The sequence below is a fragment of the Alligator sinensis genome, unplaced genomic scaffold (assembly GCF_000455745.1).
Source record: "Alligator sinensis unplaced genomic scaffold, ASM45574v1 scaffold203_1, whole genome shotgun sequence".
NCBI lineage: Eukaryota > Metazoa > Chordata > Crocodylia > Alligatoridae > Alligator > Alligator sinensis.
The window spans coordinates 2920231-2937765 of NW_005841949.1; the positions used below are offsets into that span (position 1 = coordinate 2920231).

A 17535-nucleotide genomic window follows, 5' to 3' on the forward strand; every position below is an offset into this window, starting at 1 on the left:
CGGCATGTTCAAGAACACGTTCCAGAGCGGGTTCCTGTCCGTGCTGTATAGCATCGGGAGCAAGCCCCTGCAGATCTGGGACAAGAAGGTGCCGGGCCGGGGGCACCGGGGGGCGCAGCGCGGGGGGCACGGGGCTCCCTCCAGGGACGAGCTGTCCCCATGGCAACAGGCCGCCCGGCCCCACCTGCGTCGTGCCAGGCCTCGCTCTCGGGCAGCCTCGGTGCACGGCCGGCCGGGAGTGCGAAGCAGCGCCTCTTGTGCCTCTGGCTCTTCCTCCCACCTCATTCTGCGCATCCACACGTTCATCTCCTTCCCGATCCAAATTTCCTGCCGTCCCGTGGAGTCGGGCCGGGGATGCAGCCCCTGCACCAGCCGCTGGCTTTTAGAAAACCAGTTGCAGCTGCTTCTCTTCCTCCGTCCCGCGGGGCCTCGGCACAGGGCTTTTTGGACATTTTGTTGTTTATAAAAAGCTTTAAATTCTTCTCCCTTCCTGCCCTGAGGAGCCAGGCAGGTGTGGGGAGCTGCTAGGGAGAATGCGAGAGCAACCACGTGCAGCAGGTGATGCAGCGCTCTGAGTAAACAGGAGAAAAGTGATGCTCCTTTTTGGATTTACTTATAACAGTCCTGTGTAATCTGTGTGCCTTTCCCTGAAGCTGGTTATCCGAGATGCCCAGCAGCCACTGTTTAAAAGCTGTCGTCTTCCCCTTTTAGCCCCCTTATGGTGTATGCAGAAGGACTGGCTCTTTTTCTGCTTTTTTCCTATAAGAGTGTTGAGGATGTTTGCTCTCCTCTTCCCAGGTTTTGCTATATTCTTCTTGGACATTTGAGATGTCTGTGAACTCTTGTATCATAATGGAAAGGTTGGAGATCTTGAGTATGTCACTGATGCCCCCTCCTCTCAAATCTCTCATTAGTGATAGATGCCATTACACATGAGCATTGCCTGGTCTGACTAGAGTCCGCTTCCCCAGCGGTAAGTCCTCTGTGGTGTCATAACTCTGTTAGTTCTCCAGACATCCTGAATGGAGGAGACTTGAATTTTTAATGTAATTTATCAGGCAGAGAAAGCATAGTGATAATGATGTATTGTGATGCAGCTAATTCAAGAGCAGTGGTGGGGGCAGAGAAATTAGAGTGATGTAGAACTGGAGGCAGCAACCTTTTAGGATGACAGGCTGCTTTAATGGCGCTAGGTTTGAAGGTGAGCCCCTGACTGCTACTGACCTGGCTGCTGCCGCCAGTCCCACCCGTGGTGCCAACCAGATTGCCTCCAATATCCTAGGTTTATGAGCTGAATCTGGCCTGAGAGCTGTAGGTGGTCGACCCCTGGCCTAAAATGTCTTCTTGTAGCACAGGTAGTAGCTGAGCAGTTTGAAACATTAGGCACATGTACTTAGACTTGCATGGGTTCATGTCACTGCTTACCACAGCTGGGCACAGTCTGGGCGAGCAGCACACAGACACTGTCAGTGTGCCTGTAGACCTGCTGTTCCTGGTGCCAGGCAACACAGATGTCTATCTGCCACTATGGAGGCTTGTCATGGGACATTTATACACGTACCTTTTTGTCCTGTGACACGCTGGAGATCCAGATTAATTGAGTCTGCTCTGCATGTGAGCTGGTGCGCACTCTGCTGCATCGCATGCAGTTGTATAAGTGGTGAAATGCGCATCAGTATGCAGAAAAGGTCAGTGCTGCACTTTTGAACTAAAACACCTTCGAGGTGTTTTAGTTAAAAAGTCCACTGTTGCCATTTTCTCAGTGCTAATGTGTATTTTGCCACTTAGCTCTGTGACACATGCAGTTGTATAAGTGCTTTTTAAAAATGATGACCAGAGCCCATTAAAGAGGAGGCTGAAATCAGTAGATTCTTCTTGCCTGTGACATCTGAGATGGTTAGCATTTCTAGGAAATGTATTCTTTAAAAAAATATTGATAAGAGACATTTGGGAGCTTTTTATTACACGTAAATGGATTTATTCACATATGCATGTTTACTCTGCTCATGGTTTGGAGTTTTTGAAGTGTTTTAATGCCATTTCCTGTAGACCTGGGTTTGGCTGTAAACTGGGAAGTGCTCTTAGTCTTGTGTGTCTTGGAGCTTTAGGAAATGAGTAAGACCATGCCTGTTTTAATTTCTGGTGCAGCATATTGCAATAATGTATCAAAATCTGTAGCTCTGGTGTGAGCCCTACATGATACCTGTGTAGTGGTTCTGTGTCAGGGCTGTATGCTATGCTTATGTGCATGGGAAAGGTTTTCAGAAAACCTTTCCAGGAATAGGGTAGAATTTCTGGAGAAGGGGAGAGCGAAATCTCGAAACAGCCGCAAGGTTGGCAATCAAAGACACTCACCTGGGATGTGGGAGACTTGAGTTTTAGTCTCTGGGCTGAATCAAGTGGAGCAGGGACTTGGACCTCACTCTTTTACACCCCAGGTAAGTGCTATGACAACCAGGGTATTGACTGTTCTGATGACAGCTATATCATGCTAGTTTTTTATGTGGATACCTTGAAGAGATCTTGGTTTTATCCTGATGCAAAATAAAAAGAAAACCTAGAATCTCCAAGCTTTGCGGGATGGAAGGACTGTTTCCCATCTAGTGCTAATGTAGTTATATTTAGCCTAATTTTCTTAATGTATGTAGGTCTAGGGGCAGGTGTGGAAACATGGGTGGGTAAACTCGGTTAGGCTGGGTGAACATTGTGGCTTCAACTGCTTACTGTACTACCTTCCTTCCTTCCTTTCCTGTGTTTTTCCCCATGTGCTGTGGTTTCTAAGCAGGTGGCTTGACAATGAGAGTAGCTGATTCACAGACTTGCTCTGTGCTTAATGTTCTGTACACAGACCAGCACTCTGGAGTCCAAAGTAGATTTTGCTAAAACGTAGTGGTTGACTCGTAGCTTTCTAAGCAAGGGGAAGCATTACTTCCTGACAGAGCAGGTGCTTGAGACTCTGCAATACAGAACGTATTTGTTGGACATGTTTTTGTGCAGACCTCATCAACCTTAATATCCTGAACTTGGGGGCTTCTCTCCTGAAATTTCAGAGCTATCCAAGCTGTACTTGGTGTCCAGTTTTACTCTTGCTATTGCCATGTCAGTACTGTGCTATTGAGAAACCCAGTTCATTCCTGAGCCTCTGACTTGCCTATGAGTGGAATTCATTGCAAGCCTTACTTCTGTAATGGATCAAAACCATTCGACACTTCACCAAACGTATTGATTTTTCTTGTTAATGCCTCCAGGTACAGAACAAATGAGGAGTTCCTTATGCTGGAGGAGAGAGAGGCTTGAAAGTTATAGCAGCTTTGAGTACAGTGGTGCAAGGATTCAGGATTCATTCAGATACCAAATAACCAGTCTTGACGTCTAAACACAGACTATAAATAACTTATTTTTTACTGTTTCTCTGAGCATTGTGGATGGGAAGTTATTTCTCTAATTATATCAGAAAACTGCTGTGGCTACATGTGGATGGTGGGAATAGCATAATTCTGAGGGGGAGGAATGGAATCCTTGCCTACAGCGACTGGGGAAATGGTGCTAGCAACAGCTGTGTTTAAATTCTGCTGTTGCTAGTAGGGATCCAGCCACACAGTTGGTCACCTAACAACGTCTGCATTGAAATTGGACAGCAGTAAACATTACTTGAAGGTGCCTCTAGAGGGCTCCATCAATCCATTTAGTCCTTTGTCCTAACAGACTTGGGCTGAACAACTCAGCTCTTGATGGACGAATTAATTTTATTTCTCTTCAGTCATTCAGTTACATGAAGCTGAAATGTTATGATGAACAACGATTGTGGGTACAAATGAGTTCAGGCAAAACTATTTTGAGGTGCTGTCCCCTTTAAAACCATTCATTTTTTAATTATGCGTGTGCATATGCATTTTTATTTTCTTTATAGAAAAGTTAGGAAATAACCACTAACTTTTATTATTCAAAATAGGTTAAACTTTTTCTGTGGACAGAAGGGCTTTGAAGTCCTGTTGCTATACTTCTAAAAGTCACTTTTTTGCTGAACTGATATGTTGAAAATGTTAGCCTGAAAGAAGAGGTTTTTTCCGCTGACACTAACTTCTGAGAGTTCCAGAAGATGATATAATGAAAATCCCTCTGCTGTTAACTACAGCGATCATTGCTGAGCAACTGCTTTATATGCTTTAAAGCATAGCAATAAATTTTGTTTCTGTGGCATTAAGAGTTCCCCTGCTGGACAGTGTTGCCATCACCTATGAAGTTGCTATTCACCTTAATCAGTGTGTCAGCCTTTGAGGGGATGACTTGCAGGAGGAGTCATTAAAGACTTTTCACCTGTGAGTCTAATCTAAGATGGTTGATGGGGCAGTTCTGATGGCTCTTTCAACGTCTTTTTAAAATGAGTTTGTTGCTTCTACCCTTTTCACTCGCTCTGTTTTTTAGGGAAAAATTGGAGACCAATGTCTGAATGCTAATGGAATTTGTGGAGAGGGAGATGCATAGCTGGAAATAGTTAGCAAACTGTTCTTATCTCCTGTATGCCAACCAGCCTCCTCTTTATGGCGATGTTCCAGATACTGGAGTTCTTAGTTCAGACTTGCTGTAGATGCCCTAATGTTAAGACCATGACTGTGCCTACTGCCATACATGTCTGACTCATCCCCACTGCTTTCACTCTTTCTGCTAACTTTCTGTTTCCTCTCATTTACTTCTCATGTTCCTAGAAACCTTCTATGAAAAGTGGCACCTTCCTTTTCAGTCTCTCTCCATTTTGGAGAGGAAAACTTATTTTTACTGTCCAGTTTCATTTAGGAACCCTGTTGACCTAACTAAACAATGTATTAAATCATATTTAAATAATTGCTATCCTTCTTGGCTGTCTCATTAGAGAAGCCAAAAACTTAATCTTTCCCACCCTCACAGCCACCCCGTTTGAACTACCACCAATGGGGAAGTTGTAGCCTGGGAACAGGCTTTCTTCCCACTAGATTATCTAACCATGCTTAAGCATGTTATTTTCTCTGCGCTAAAATAGCACAGTATATCCTTGTGGTTGTAGCATCCCTGACTGCTGCTAATAGAGAGGAACACAATAGAGTGATGTCAATCACAGATGGCAAAACTATCAAATCTCCTGAATGTCACCAAGCTGGTTTCTCTTAGGCTTGTCAGTGAGGGAAGCATTTGGTGCAAAGAAGGATAGTCTTGAAGAGCAGGAATACACATTTACCCCAGGAGGAGTTTTTTCTGGAAGCATAATGTTCTCTGTAAGTGCTTGTGAGGGCTTTTAACAAGATTAAAGCCCTAGTCTGTCAGTCAGAGCTAGTATTCCTTACCATTATTGGGATCCAGTGAGAAACTTCCTTAAAGCTCTTAGTGTAATAACAGAACAGCGAGATGGGCTGCACTCGGATCTTATCGCTCTTGCAGCAGTGTGTCCAATATTGACCATCTAAAAAGCCTAAATTAGCAATTTTAAGATGAATTGCTGGTCTCCTAAATCATTTTATTACCCATGTCTGGAATCATCTCATTAGAACCTTAACGTGGCTCTATATATTAGTAGCAGTTAGTGCTGAAGAAATTAAATCATGAGACCTCAAGGAAGCAATGTGCTGATCCAGCTTTGGGAAGAAGGCAACTTAATTACTAAAAGTGCCTTTTAAATGTAGATAAATCTGATAGGAAATGAGCTGCTGCATTAAAAAATAAACCTGCAAAATGTGGTATTCAGCACAGTCAGTCACAGAGGAGAATGAGTTTGATTTGGCTTCCATTTTCCACTCTGTCATCCCTGCCTTGTGCAGGGAGCAGACTGTGACTAAATGGATTGAATTGCTGGAGGTCTCTTATCAGATCTGTTAATGGTTTCTCTCCAGCCAGACTCCATGATTGGCATAACTCTAAAAAAACACTTTCTTCATCATTGGGGCTGTTTGCCATCTTTTTTGGTGGACTGTCCTGTCCCAGGAATGAGCAGTAGCCTGTGGAGGATGACAGTTTTGTAGGCAGAGAAAGGAGTGTTTGCATCAGCCTACAGAGAGACATAGGATAGAGGTCCATCTCTTCGCTTCTGCTTTTGTTGCAGTCTGAGTCCTCTTTCTGGTGTGTTTTGATTTAGCTCTTGTCTGGTTAATGCCATATTTGGCTTTTCCTATGTGAGCCTAACGCATGCGAGTCCCTCGACAGCCATTTGATTGGATTATTTTGTATCGAGGAACTTATTTTGCCCTTCCTCTCTGCATCTGCTGAGTTCATTGTGCCTTGCAGACTGATTGAAGGCCGTTGCTCAGCATTCATCTGGTATTGAAGGGTAGCAGTGTGGCCCAGGAGCCAAATTTTGGCTGCGTGGCATGATGGGATGTATAATAGGCTGCTTTCTTCATGTAAATGTTGAGAAGGGTTCATGTTGGACAGAGCTCCAGAGCACTGTCCTGGTTTCTGGGTTGGGAAGCCTCTTCTACTCTTGCTTTCTTCTCGCCCTCATGAGTAATAAAATGTTCTCTTTCCTTCTTTTCTTCCAGGTGCGCAATGGTCATATCAAACGAATCACTGACAACGATATCCAGTCTCTGGTGCTGGAGATCGAAGGAACCAATGTCAGGTAGACTAGAAAGGCCCATTCTTTGCCTTAATGTGTTTAGTTTTCAACCGTAATGAAAAATCATGGTGCTGCTTCAGTCTTTGGGTCTCCCAGAGACTGTCAGTCTTTTCCCCTCAGCTTGTTGCCAGAATAGCCCCTTTTGTCCTTTTGTGGTTGGGATGGGGAGAGTGACATTGCAGCCTGTCTGTGCTCTGTTGCTTTTACCCCAAGATGTTTTGGTTGTAAACCTCAGTGGAGTTTTTTTAAATGCTTTCAGCGCTTCAGTTGCAAACTGAACTCCTACTCTGTGCTGACTGTCACCTGCTATTGCTCCCTAACCATGTCAGAGCCATCTCCCCATCTTCACCCTGTTATAACTTGCACTTCTTATCAGAGACTGTTTGGAGCATTGGAGCCCTTAAGTTATCCAGGCCTGGAGAATCCCACTAAGATTAGCAGAATTGCTGCAGAAGCAATGCACTGTCTCTTGCACCTTGTTGCCTTAGGGCTGTCCCTCTTGGTCACCAATTTACTGAAAAACCTGACTATGGGGGAAACATTTTAGTGGCAGCAGGAAGTGAGGGTAAATAGAATGTTTTGGTTGACATGATTTGTGGCTTCATGGCTTGCCAGACCTATGGCCCAGACTTCTGGGGCATGCTAGCCTCTGATATTTCCCTGAGCATGTGTGCACTTGAAGTTAGTCCTCATTTTGTTGGAAGGTGCTGGAACCTGGGGCTCATGTGGACTTAAGATTTAAGGGCTTCCTGTGTAATTCACCTATTGCTCGTGTAGGTATCTGCAGCTACACCTCTGCCTTATCCTATGCAGCTGGACATGAGTAATTAGAACTCTAAGGTGTGTTCCTTTCTCCTCCCAGTACCACATACATCACCTGCCCTGCTGACCCAAAGAAGACACTGGGCATTAAACTGCCCTTCCTGGTGATGATCATCAAGAACCTAAAGAAATACTTCACTTTTGAAGTGCAGGTGAGTGGGAGAGGGTGCAGGGCTACTGTGGAGTAATTTCAGAGGGAGTCCTCTTTACTGCCCTTCAGTAACTTCTCTGTATGGAGATGAGCAGCTGTCTGTCTTGGTGCATGTACCTTCCATTGCTATCATACATGAGCACGTCCCAGACACCAACATACCTATCCTCCAGCAGCCCTGCAAGGTCAGGAAATATTATCACCATTTGACAGATGAGGAATTGAGGCCCAAAGTGGATATGAAGTGATTTGTTTGAGGAGGCACAGAAAAGTTGGTTGCAGTGCTGGATCTGAGTCCTAATTCAGTACGTCCTCCTCAAGATAATCATTCTTCCCCTTTTCCTTTTGCTCAGTGTCAAGGCTGTTTTTCTAGCCTAACTAGGTCCGGTACCTGAAAGTGAGGGGATCCCAGTCAGGGTGTTAAAAGATGTGGTCGCTATATCTGAAATCAAGTTTTGATGTTAGCTCCAGATACTGACTTCAAAATAATCTGATGGGCAAAGGGGTGAGAAGGTGGGGGAAATGTTGTTTAGAACCTCTTAGGCGGCCTAAGCCCCAAGTCAGTCTTTCCTGAATGTAATCCACTGCTGACTCCTGTGCTGGACCTACCTGATGGGGCCTTGTTTTTCTTCTGCATCAGGTGCTGGATGACAAGAATGTGCGCAGGCGGTTTCGGGCAAGTAACTACCAGAGCACAACCCGGGTGAAGCCCTTTATTTGCACCATGCCAATGCGGCTGGATGATGGCTGGAACCAAATCCAGTTCAATTTATCTGACTTCACGCGTCGTGCCTATGGGACGAACTACATCGAGACCCTGAGGGTCCAGGTACAAGCCGGTCCAGCAGCCAAGCTCTGCTGTCAGGGGAGGGCACTTTTTCCCTGGGCTGAATTTTCTATCTGTGGAGATCAACCCCTGCTGTCCTTCTCCTCCCCAGCCAAAGGAATATTGTCAGGGACTGGGGTGTGCCCCTGCTTGTCGTCTTCTTCAGTGACCTGTCCAAGGGGTGTAAGAATCCTAAGACCCCCTCAGCAGTCACTTGGGGTCTTCATATATTGGGCAACGAGGTGATGATACTGGGCCTCAGTGCTGCCCTGCTCAGTTCACTTGCGTCTGGGCTAGTAATGGAACTAACATCAGTCTGCCTCCTCTTGCCTGCCTTTGAGCATTATGAATTGCCACAGTTCTGAGGTTAACCCAGATGCCCCTGGCCTTCATGGGGGGGACATCCACTTCACTCAGCCTTGGCTCAAAATCCTTCTTGGCTCTAAATCCTTCATTTCCCTCCCCTCAGACTGGGGTTGGAAAGCCTCAGTCCCTCTTACAATTCACTGAGATGATCTGGATAGGTTTAAGTGTTTTTCACTACCTGCAGATATGCACCCACAGGGAAAATGATTTATGCAGTGACCAAGTAGCTTCCACTAAACACCGTACAATTTATTTAAGAGAAAAAAAAAATGAGGAGAAAATATATCTTGAAGCCATAAACCACTCGCGTGCATACTGAACTTACCAGTAGGGCTATGCTAAATTTTGCCACCAGTTTTGTTTAGACCTGTTTTGAGGTCGAAACAGTAAAGTCGAAACAAAATAGATATGGTTGAAACAGCCTCGAAACAAAACAAAGCAAGTTGAAATGTTTTGTCATTTCGATGTTTTGCCCATAGGCTATAATGGCAAAGGTCAAAACAGCCTATAACTTTGTCATTTCTGGCCAGATTTGGATAAAACTTGCAGAAATGGTAGCCCCTTCTGAGGGCATAAGGCATGCCAAGTTTCAAGAAGATAAGTGCAGGGGGTTTGGAGAATCTGCACCCCAAAATCTTGAGAGCCAAACTCATGTCACGTGTGTATGTTAAGCCACAGCAGGGTCAAAAGTACAGGAGTGCTAGCCCCTGCTGAGGCCACAAAGCCTGCCACATTTCAAGGAGATAGGTGCAGGGGTTTGGGGGAAACTGTACCTCAAGCTGCGGACAAACAAAACTCATGACATGGGTGACACTGTGTGTGTTAAAGCACAGTAGGGTGAAAGCTGCAGGCCTGCTAGCCCCTGCTGCAGCCACAAAGCCTGCCAGATGTCGAGGAGAAAGGTGCAGGGCTTCTGGGTTCTGGGGCCCTGCACCTCTAACTGCTGACAGGCAAAACTCATGACATGGGTGCTTGTGCAACTGTGTCCGTCTTGGGGCAGTGGGGATGGAACTACTGCAGGCCTGGCTGCCAGGCCCTGCTGCGGCCATGAAGCCTGCCAGCTCCCAAGGAGATTGGTGCAGGGGGGTTCTGGGGCCCTGCACCCCTAGCTGCTGACAGACAAAACTTGTGACATGGGTACTTTTGCAACTGTGTGTGTCTGTCGTGGGGCAGTTGATTGTATTCATTATTTTCTCTCCTTAGCCTGTTGTTTTGTAGGTGTTAATCCGTGCTTGTTAAGTCATTATGTAGTAGCTAGGTACTGTGTATTGAGCTGGTCCCTGAGTGAATCATGATTAATTGGTAACTGGTAACACAGTAGCTTAGCAGCCAGGCCTGCAGTAGTCCCCCCCCACAGTTCCCCAAGACAGACACAGTTGTACAAGCACCCATGTCATGAGTTTTGCTTGTCTGCAGCTTGAGGTGCAGTTTCCCCCAAAACCCTGCACTTATCTCCTTGAAACTTGGCAGGCTTTGTGGCCTCAGCAGGGGCCACCACCCCTGCAGCTTTTAGCCCGCTGTGCCTTAACACACACAGTGTCATCTATATCAAGTTTTGCCTGTCAGCAGCTTGAGGTGCAGTTCTCCCCAAACCCCTGCACCTTTCACCTTGAAATTTGGCAGGCTTTGTGGCCTCAGCAGGGGCTAGCAAGCCTGCAGGTTTGACCCCCATTGTGTCTTAACACATACATGTGAGACAAGTTTTGCTCTCAAGATTTTGGGGTGCAGTTTCTCTGAACCCCCTGAGCCTATCTTCTTGAAACTTAGCACACATCATGCCCTCAGAAGGGGCTACTATTCCTGCAAGTTTCATCGAAATCTGGCCAGAAATGACAAAGTCATAGCCTGTTTCAACCTTCCCCATTATATCCTATGGGTGAAATGTCGAAACAGGGTCGAAATGGCAAAATGTTTTGACGGAACGAAACAGGACAGCCGTTTCGACTCGAAACGAAACGCTGGTCAAAACGAAACGCTTCCATTTCACACAGCCCTACTTACCAGGTGTTACTCATCACCCACAGGGGACCCTGACAGGTATGGCGCCCAGATTTTTCAGCTCTTTGTTCTACTGTGAGCATCTTGGGTCCCAGCTAGTCTTTCGCATAGTCTGAAATATGACTTCTAGGCCTCTTGAACCAAAACAAGCATATCCTCGTTTCTGAGGGAGCAAGGCTCATTACATACCTTAGTGTTCTGCAGTAATTAGCCCTAGTGCATTTCCATAGGAAGCCCACCCACGGGTCTAGGTACACACACATACAGAGAATGTTAATCTCTCTCATACAGAAGTCTCTGTTTTATTTAAACGTTCCATGTGTCTAACACTTCTTAGTATAGAAACTTTTGATATTTCCTACTCTGAAGCATCACACGTATCACACAAGGAAGTTGGAAAGGTGCTATTACTGCTGTTAGCTGGCAGCTGAGTCTCTTTGGGATGCCAGTCCTGCCTTAAAGGTGCAGACAATGGATTGAAAGCCTGTTCTTGGGCCTGTTTTCAGGGCAGTCTGAAAGAATCATTAAAGTATCAGAAAAAGGTGCAGGAGTGGGGTTGCACTGTCTGTGGTGAGGGAACATTGAGATTCAGATAAATAAGGGGAGCTCCAGAAAGCAGAGGTGGGGGGAAGTGTGGGAGGAACATGCTTGTCTTCTGGCAGTTGGTACAGGGCTCATTCCATGGAACTCGGCCAAAGCACAAGGCTTTTTAACCAGCTCCCAGTACTAGGTACCATCTGCTGCATAGAACAAGTGCTGAATGTAAGGCTGAAGGAGGCTGATGTAGGGCTGAGAGCAAGGCCCCACTCTGCCTCTATGAAGCAATTATGTGACGCGTATTCCAGGATTTAATCAGACATTTCTTCCCAGGCCCCTTACTCCATAAAATGCACCAGATACACTGCAGTGTCTCATAACCCTTTAGTCAGTCCTCCAGCCGCGTTCAGGACAAATAATGTTTTTGAGATTTCAGGAGGTAGCAGGACATCCAGCCATAAAAACTGAGGGAATGATGTGTGGGTAGGATAACTGATGAGGTTGGGGAGAAGCTGCTAGAAAGCAGGATTGGAGGGGTTCTTTGCTGAGCTGGAGGGGGAGTCAGCAAGGCAGAATAATGCCTACACTATCCATAAGCAAAGGGGCTGGGGCTCTTAGATGATGGGAGATTTGAGAACTGAAAGAAGAGGCCAGCAGGAGGCTGGACTGTCCTGGGAAGGTCAGACCAGCACTGAGCTGGAGGGGAGAGGCTTGAAGGGAAGAAGATATGTGAAAGATGGGGCCAGCTGTGCCACTGCATTTTGATCTCCAGATCCATGCCAACTGTCGCATCCGGAGGGTGTACTTCTCCGACAGACTCTACTCGGAGGATGAGCTTCCAGCAGAGTTCAAGCTGTATCTCCCTGTTCAGAACAAGGCCAAGGTAAGCTGGAAAGACAAGAAGGGAGAAGTAGAAACAGCAGATAAAGCCATTGCAAAAGTTGTCTCCTCTGTGCCTGGTGTTCCCTTTCCTCTTTCTCCTGATGCTTTGGCAAAAAATGTTTTTTCATGAGCTAATTGGCAGAGGCTTCTCTGTCAGTAAAGCATTTTCCCTGTGCTTGCAGGAGAGAACGCCTCATTGCTCACACTGCTTGCTGGCTCTAGTAGCACTACATTAAACAGTTTGCTGACTGCTGCTTGTAGCTGGTCTGGCTGGGGAGACTTAAGTCCTGAAAGAGAGAAAGTGAGCTCTTTTCCCAATCCCAGAGGGAGCCTTCCCAAGTTAGGGATTAGAGCAAGCAGAAAGTTTTGTTCTGTTTCTTCCCAGGGATCAAAGGCAGCATGAAATAGGCTGCTTCCCCCACACCTCTCATCAGCATGAAATTCACACCCAGCTAAGGAACAAAGCTACTGACAAACTGCAGAGTCTTCAAATGGAGGTGCTTGCTTTAGGGTCCTTCATCCCAGTCCATTTAGTTTCACTCCCATATCTTTCCTAATCCTGCCTGCTGCTGGTAGCATTGTTCCTACAATGATGGTAATATATTCTGGGGAGTTATTGATGGAAAAGAAGCCATTTGCATCCTTCTGGAGTAATCACTGTGGTTATTTCAAGAGCTGTCTTGAGGTCCTTTATTGAGAAGCCCTCTCTGACCAAATAAATGCCATTGTGATACAGATGCTTTGGGCTGGGCACAATAAGACAGCTAGTTAAAGTGTTAGTGGGGCTAAGAGGAATTTTTCTGGGAGTGGTTCTTCTCTTCCTAAAAGACTAACTCCAGTTTATTTACTGGTAGGTAGAGGGCAGTGTTAAAACAGCAGAAAATCATTGAGTGCTACCAGTGGAACATTTTCTTCTGTGTTATTACAAGTACAGGCAGTCCTTGGACTTATGACACAATTGGTTCCTGATAACTATGTCATAAGTCAAAACGTTGTAACTTGGAACTGATTTTCCCATAGGAAACAATGTTATAAATGGGGGGTTGGTTCCTGAACCAAGGCCCAATACCTTATTTTCACCAAAAATAACCCAGAATTTTGTACTTAATCAATTATAGATGAGTAATATAGCTACATTAATGTGTTTATATTGTAAATAGCAATCATTGATTTGGAAGGACTTCTCTGAGGTGACTTTGCTGGACTTTCTGAAGGGCTCTTGGTTGGACTTTTTGAAGGGTTCTTGGCTGGAGTCTTCTCAGGAGTCTTGGCTGAAGTTTGTCTGCTTTCTTAAAGAAAATGTCCAAGGAAATTTGGACAGATGTTCTCCAGGGAGATGGGCGAAGCAGCGAACTTGTTTGCTGGCGTGGCATCTGATCAAGCATTGTAAAGTCTAAACTGACATCAGAAAGTTGAAGCAGGGTGTCAATTTATAAAGTTGTAAGTGCAAAACGTTGTAACTCGAAATGTTGTAAGGTGAGGACTGCCTGTACCCTGTAATGTAGAAGACAGAACTAGAACCTACCCTTCCAGCAGGCTCCAGGTTGTATGTTAACTACAAGTTGCCTAGTAACACACAGTCTCCTTTATTTGTCCCCTGTCAGCAATAACGCCACTTGGGAAGAGACGTGAGGGATGTGCCGTGGGTCCATACGAATGGGAAGGCAGGTGATGAACGTCCTACTGAAACAAAAGTTTAGAAAAATTCACTCTGCATAGGGTAACTGCATTGAATAATCTGATATCCCTTTTCTGGACAGGACACAACTAACCATGTAATAATACTGGAAATCGTTTTGTGAGTATGTGATATGTAGCACAGAATCAGAGTATTTATCTGGCTGTTCCTAAAAGCTGCAAGTGACGTGGTCTCTAATTTTTGCTTTGCTTGGGGGAATTGCCAAGTGAGCAGCAGTTGTGTGTCTGAAGAGAGGATTCGGTGTGGTATTACAGGGTTAAGTGTGCCCTTGCAAAGATACCAATATGGCTTTTTCCCCCCCTTCCTGCTTTTCCATCTCCTTTATTTTATATGTGCTCTAAATATGGATGTAATACTCACACTTTGAAAGTTATTAAACATTTGATTCTGTTTGTAAGTTTGGTCCTAGTATCTCCCTCTTTTGATAGTATCTATGAACTTGCATACATTGAAACTCCGAGGGAACTTCTTAGTAACCCAGACAGTAAAATTACCTTTAAGTCCAATTTTTTGGACACTGCCTTCAAGGGAACCATTGCCACTGTGGTTAGAACAGACACAATAGCATTACCATCCAGGGACAATAGTATTAGAAGAGGCCATCTAATCCAACCCCCTCTCTTCAGAGCAGGATCATCCCTGTCTAAACCATCCCAGAAATTGCACAAGCTCCAGTAGTGAGGGTAGAACCTACCTGTGGCTGGTTCTGGCTAGAACTGCTCTTCACTCAGTGGAAGGGCAGTCACATGAAGATGGGCCTTTGTGCTCCTCTGGCTGAATTCATGAGGAAGAATCAAGTTCTCTAGGAGCTGCAGATTAGTTTTGGAATCATACCATATAAAAACACCCTTTGTTTTTCTATCCAGCCTTTTAACAGCCTTTTGTAGTGTAAGGCACAAAGTAACAGTCTGCCAGTTTATTGCTCTTCCTCAGGCTCAAAGTGAAGGTCTAGCAAATCTAAAGCTCTGTATTTTGCTGCTGTAAAGCCTTTCCCCTCTAAACCTAGCTGCCCATAGCTTTCACTCTTACCAGAATAATATGCTATCAAACTTATTCCAGTAATGTAAGAACAGTGAGTGTAGGTCAGTTCCACAATGGGTTAAGCAGAGTACATAGCCTGTTTATCCCTTCTTGGAACTGGGATGTGCAGCAGATAAGAGGAAATGACAGTTGCATAGTTCCTTTAATGCAAACATGATATCATTGGGGTTTTACTGTTAGAAGAATATACAGGGAGTGGGGGATGAGAGGTTACCAGTTTAAATGGTTGAACCAAACTTTTAATATAGCTCTGTCCCTCTACACAGCCAGACCAGAGATTTGAGTCTTCAGCTTTTGAGCTCACAGATCTGAGTCTTTCAGCTTAAGCATTAGTTTCATGCTTCTAGATTCAAGGGCCTGGGTTCAGTCCCTGTTTCTGATGATCCTTCTGGCTTTGAAGTTTTTTGAATTTTTAAATTCTGGTATTTTTTTGTAGACTCTTCCTCACTGATCCAATAAGTTGCCAAATGTCCAAGGTGTCTGCAATATTTGCATCTTTAAACTAACAGGGTTTTTAAAACGGAGCCACCAATTCCATTCTGATGTTCACGTTGAAGCTGCTTGTAGAGGGCTTCCTGTGGGAGACCATTTAAAAGTATATTAACAACTGAATTGCCTGGTAACTTGGCCAGTAAAACAGTAAGGATAAGGAGGCAGCACACGTGGGATGCATCAGTCTTGCTCTGACAGGCATGCAGGCTCTTGGGAGAGTAAGAAATCTGAAGCCAAGCCAACCATTATGCTCAATGCCAAGGTTGGCCTTAATGAAGTCCATCTATAGTCTTTCCAGACACATATATAGAGCTTGCCAAAGTCCATGCTTAATGGCCATTGGGGGTGGGAAATTTTGGCATCAGTGAGAGAGTCACTCAAACCCATAAGAGAGAACGCATGTTCCCAGTGGAAGCAGATGCTTATGGCCACAGAGTTCAGGTGGCTACAGGCAGATTGGCAACTCCTTTGTCTTCCAGCAGCAGACAGTTCCCCCTATCCTGCATTGTTATCAGAGTGATGGTTCAAGAAACCCCAAAAGCCAACAGCAATAAATGACTCCATGGCCAAGATGTCAGCTGGAGCCTTGGGTTTGCTTTAAGCAAGCCAGTGTTGTAATCCTTTAAAGTTGGCTAAAGAGATTCCTGTCCATGACCCATTAGCTGTAACAGCAGAGAGATCAAACAGGTGTGATAGGTAATCACTATCTTCAATGGAATGCTCTTCTGATACTTTTAACTATATCTTGCCGGAATAAACAGATAGCTACAAACTCTTAGATTCCCCAATCTTCTTTCAATACATCTAATATAAAACACTATTTTCTGTTTATATAGAAGTTGTTAGAAGTGTAACATCAACAAAAACTGACCCTTTTCTTTGGGGCCATACTGCATTGACTTTATAAAGTTCAGTTAAAATGAGCTCCATTTCTATTCCTTTTTTCATTCCAGTTGTAACTGTTTAGCAGTCATTGGGTGCGTCTACAGGAGATGCTGACTGCACAGTAGCCTGATACTACTGCACAGTAGCATTGTGTGGCAAAAACTGTGCTGAGATGCTACTGCGCAGTAGTATTGGGCTACTGTGCAGTAGCATCATTTAAAAGGTATTTGCTGGTGCTACTGTGCTGTAACTGGTTACTGTGCATTTATTTAGTACTTGGTTATACAAGTACTAAATAAATGTGCAGTAACCACTGTGCAGTAGCATTTTGTGTAGATGTGTCCACAAAGACAAGAGAATGCAATAGTTTTCATCCAAGAGGAATGGAATACTGTTTGGTGCAGGGTTCAAAACTCTTGCGGGGGCCAGATGCACCCAGCAGGAGCTCTAGGAATAAATGTACTTGTAGAAAAGTGTTAGTGCAAAAGGTCCATCTTTTACCAGCTGGATTATGGCTCAGTCTGGGGGGGTCAGTAGTGTTATGAACTCTTGAAAGCTTTTGTTCTATATGCCTTCCCCTAGGACTGCCAATTCAAAACAGTTGAGAAGCCTTGGAAGGTAACCTTTTGAACAAACATTCTCCTGACCAGTCTCCTTTGTGCTATGTTACATGAAGAGCCTTGGTGAAAGATGGCAGCATGACCTGGGGAATAAGTTGGCATGTACTGGCCATCCAGCAAAATATAGAGAAGTGAAGTCTAAAATACTCTAGCTCATTCACATTTTGGTAGGCAGGCATATCTTTCCTCCTGGTTTTTAATTCTTATTGCATTTCACTGAGAACATAAGAGAAAGGAATCTGTTCAAGGAGTCCCTTCAAATACCAAACTAACTTCTCAAAGAGTTTCAACCTAAGGCAAGCAGAGTCTGTACTCAAGAGAGAGGTTTTTCTTGCCTATTGAAGCTTTCAGAACTTTCATGCCCTTCCTTTTTATCAGCTGGGGCAGCCTGCTCTTTGATCAGGGCTGTAAAGGCTAGGAGCCTGTTTTCTACATCAAAGCAGAAGCCCCTCTTTGAAATCTCAGCTGTTGAAAGAGCTGGAGCATAGAGGTTACAGCGCTTTATACTATATCCAGTCAATGAGAGAACAATCATTACCTTTTGCTACTTTACAAACCGGAAGGAATTGAGTCAACAAAACTCATTTTGGGGGATGCTCTATTCTGCAGTAATTACTCTGCTATGCTAGGCTG

General features: G+C 44.8%; 1 protein-coding gene across 1 annotated transcript; it reads left to right on the forward strand.

Moving 5' to 3' along the window:
• Positions 1 to 4: 4 nt before the first annotated feature.
• Positions 5 to 14261, forward strand: CFAP20 (cilia and flagella associated protein 20). The gene is made up of 6 exons (XM_006020205.2): positions 5 to 88; positions 6507 to 6586; positions 7446 to 7557; positions 8197 to 8385; positions 12056 to 12166; positions 13770 to 14261. Exons 1-6 carry the CDS (start codon positions 5 to 7, stop codon positions 13773 to 13775), a joined length of 582 nt encoding a protein of 193 aa, XP_006020267.1. The 3' UTR covers positions 13776 to 14261.
• The last annotated feature ends 3274 nt before the right edge of the window (positions 14262 to 17535 follow it).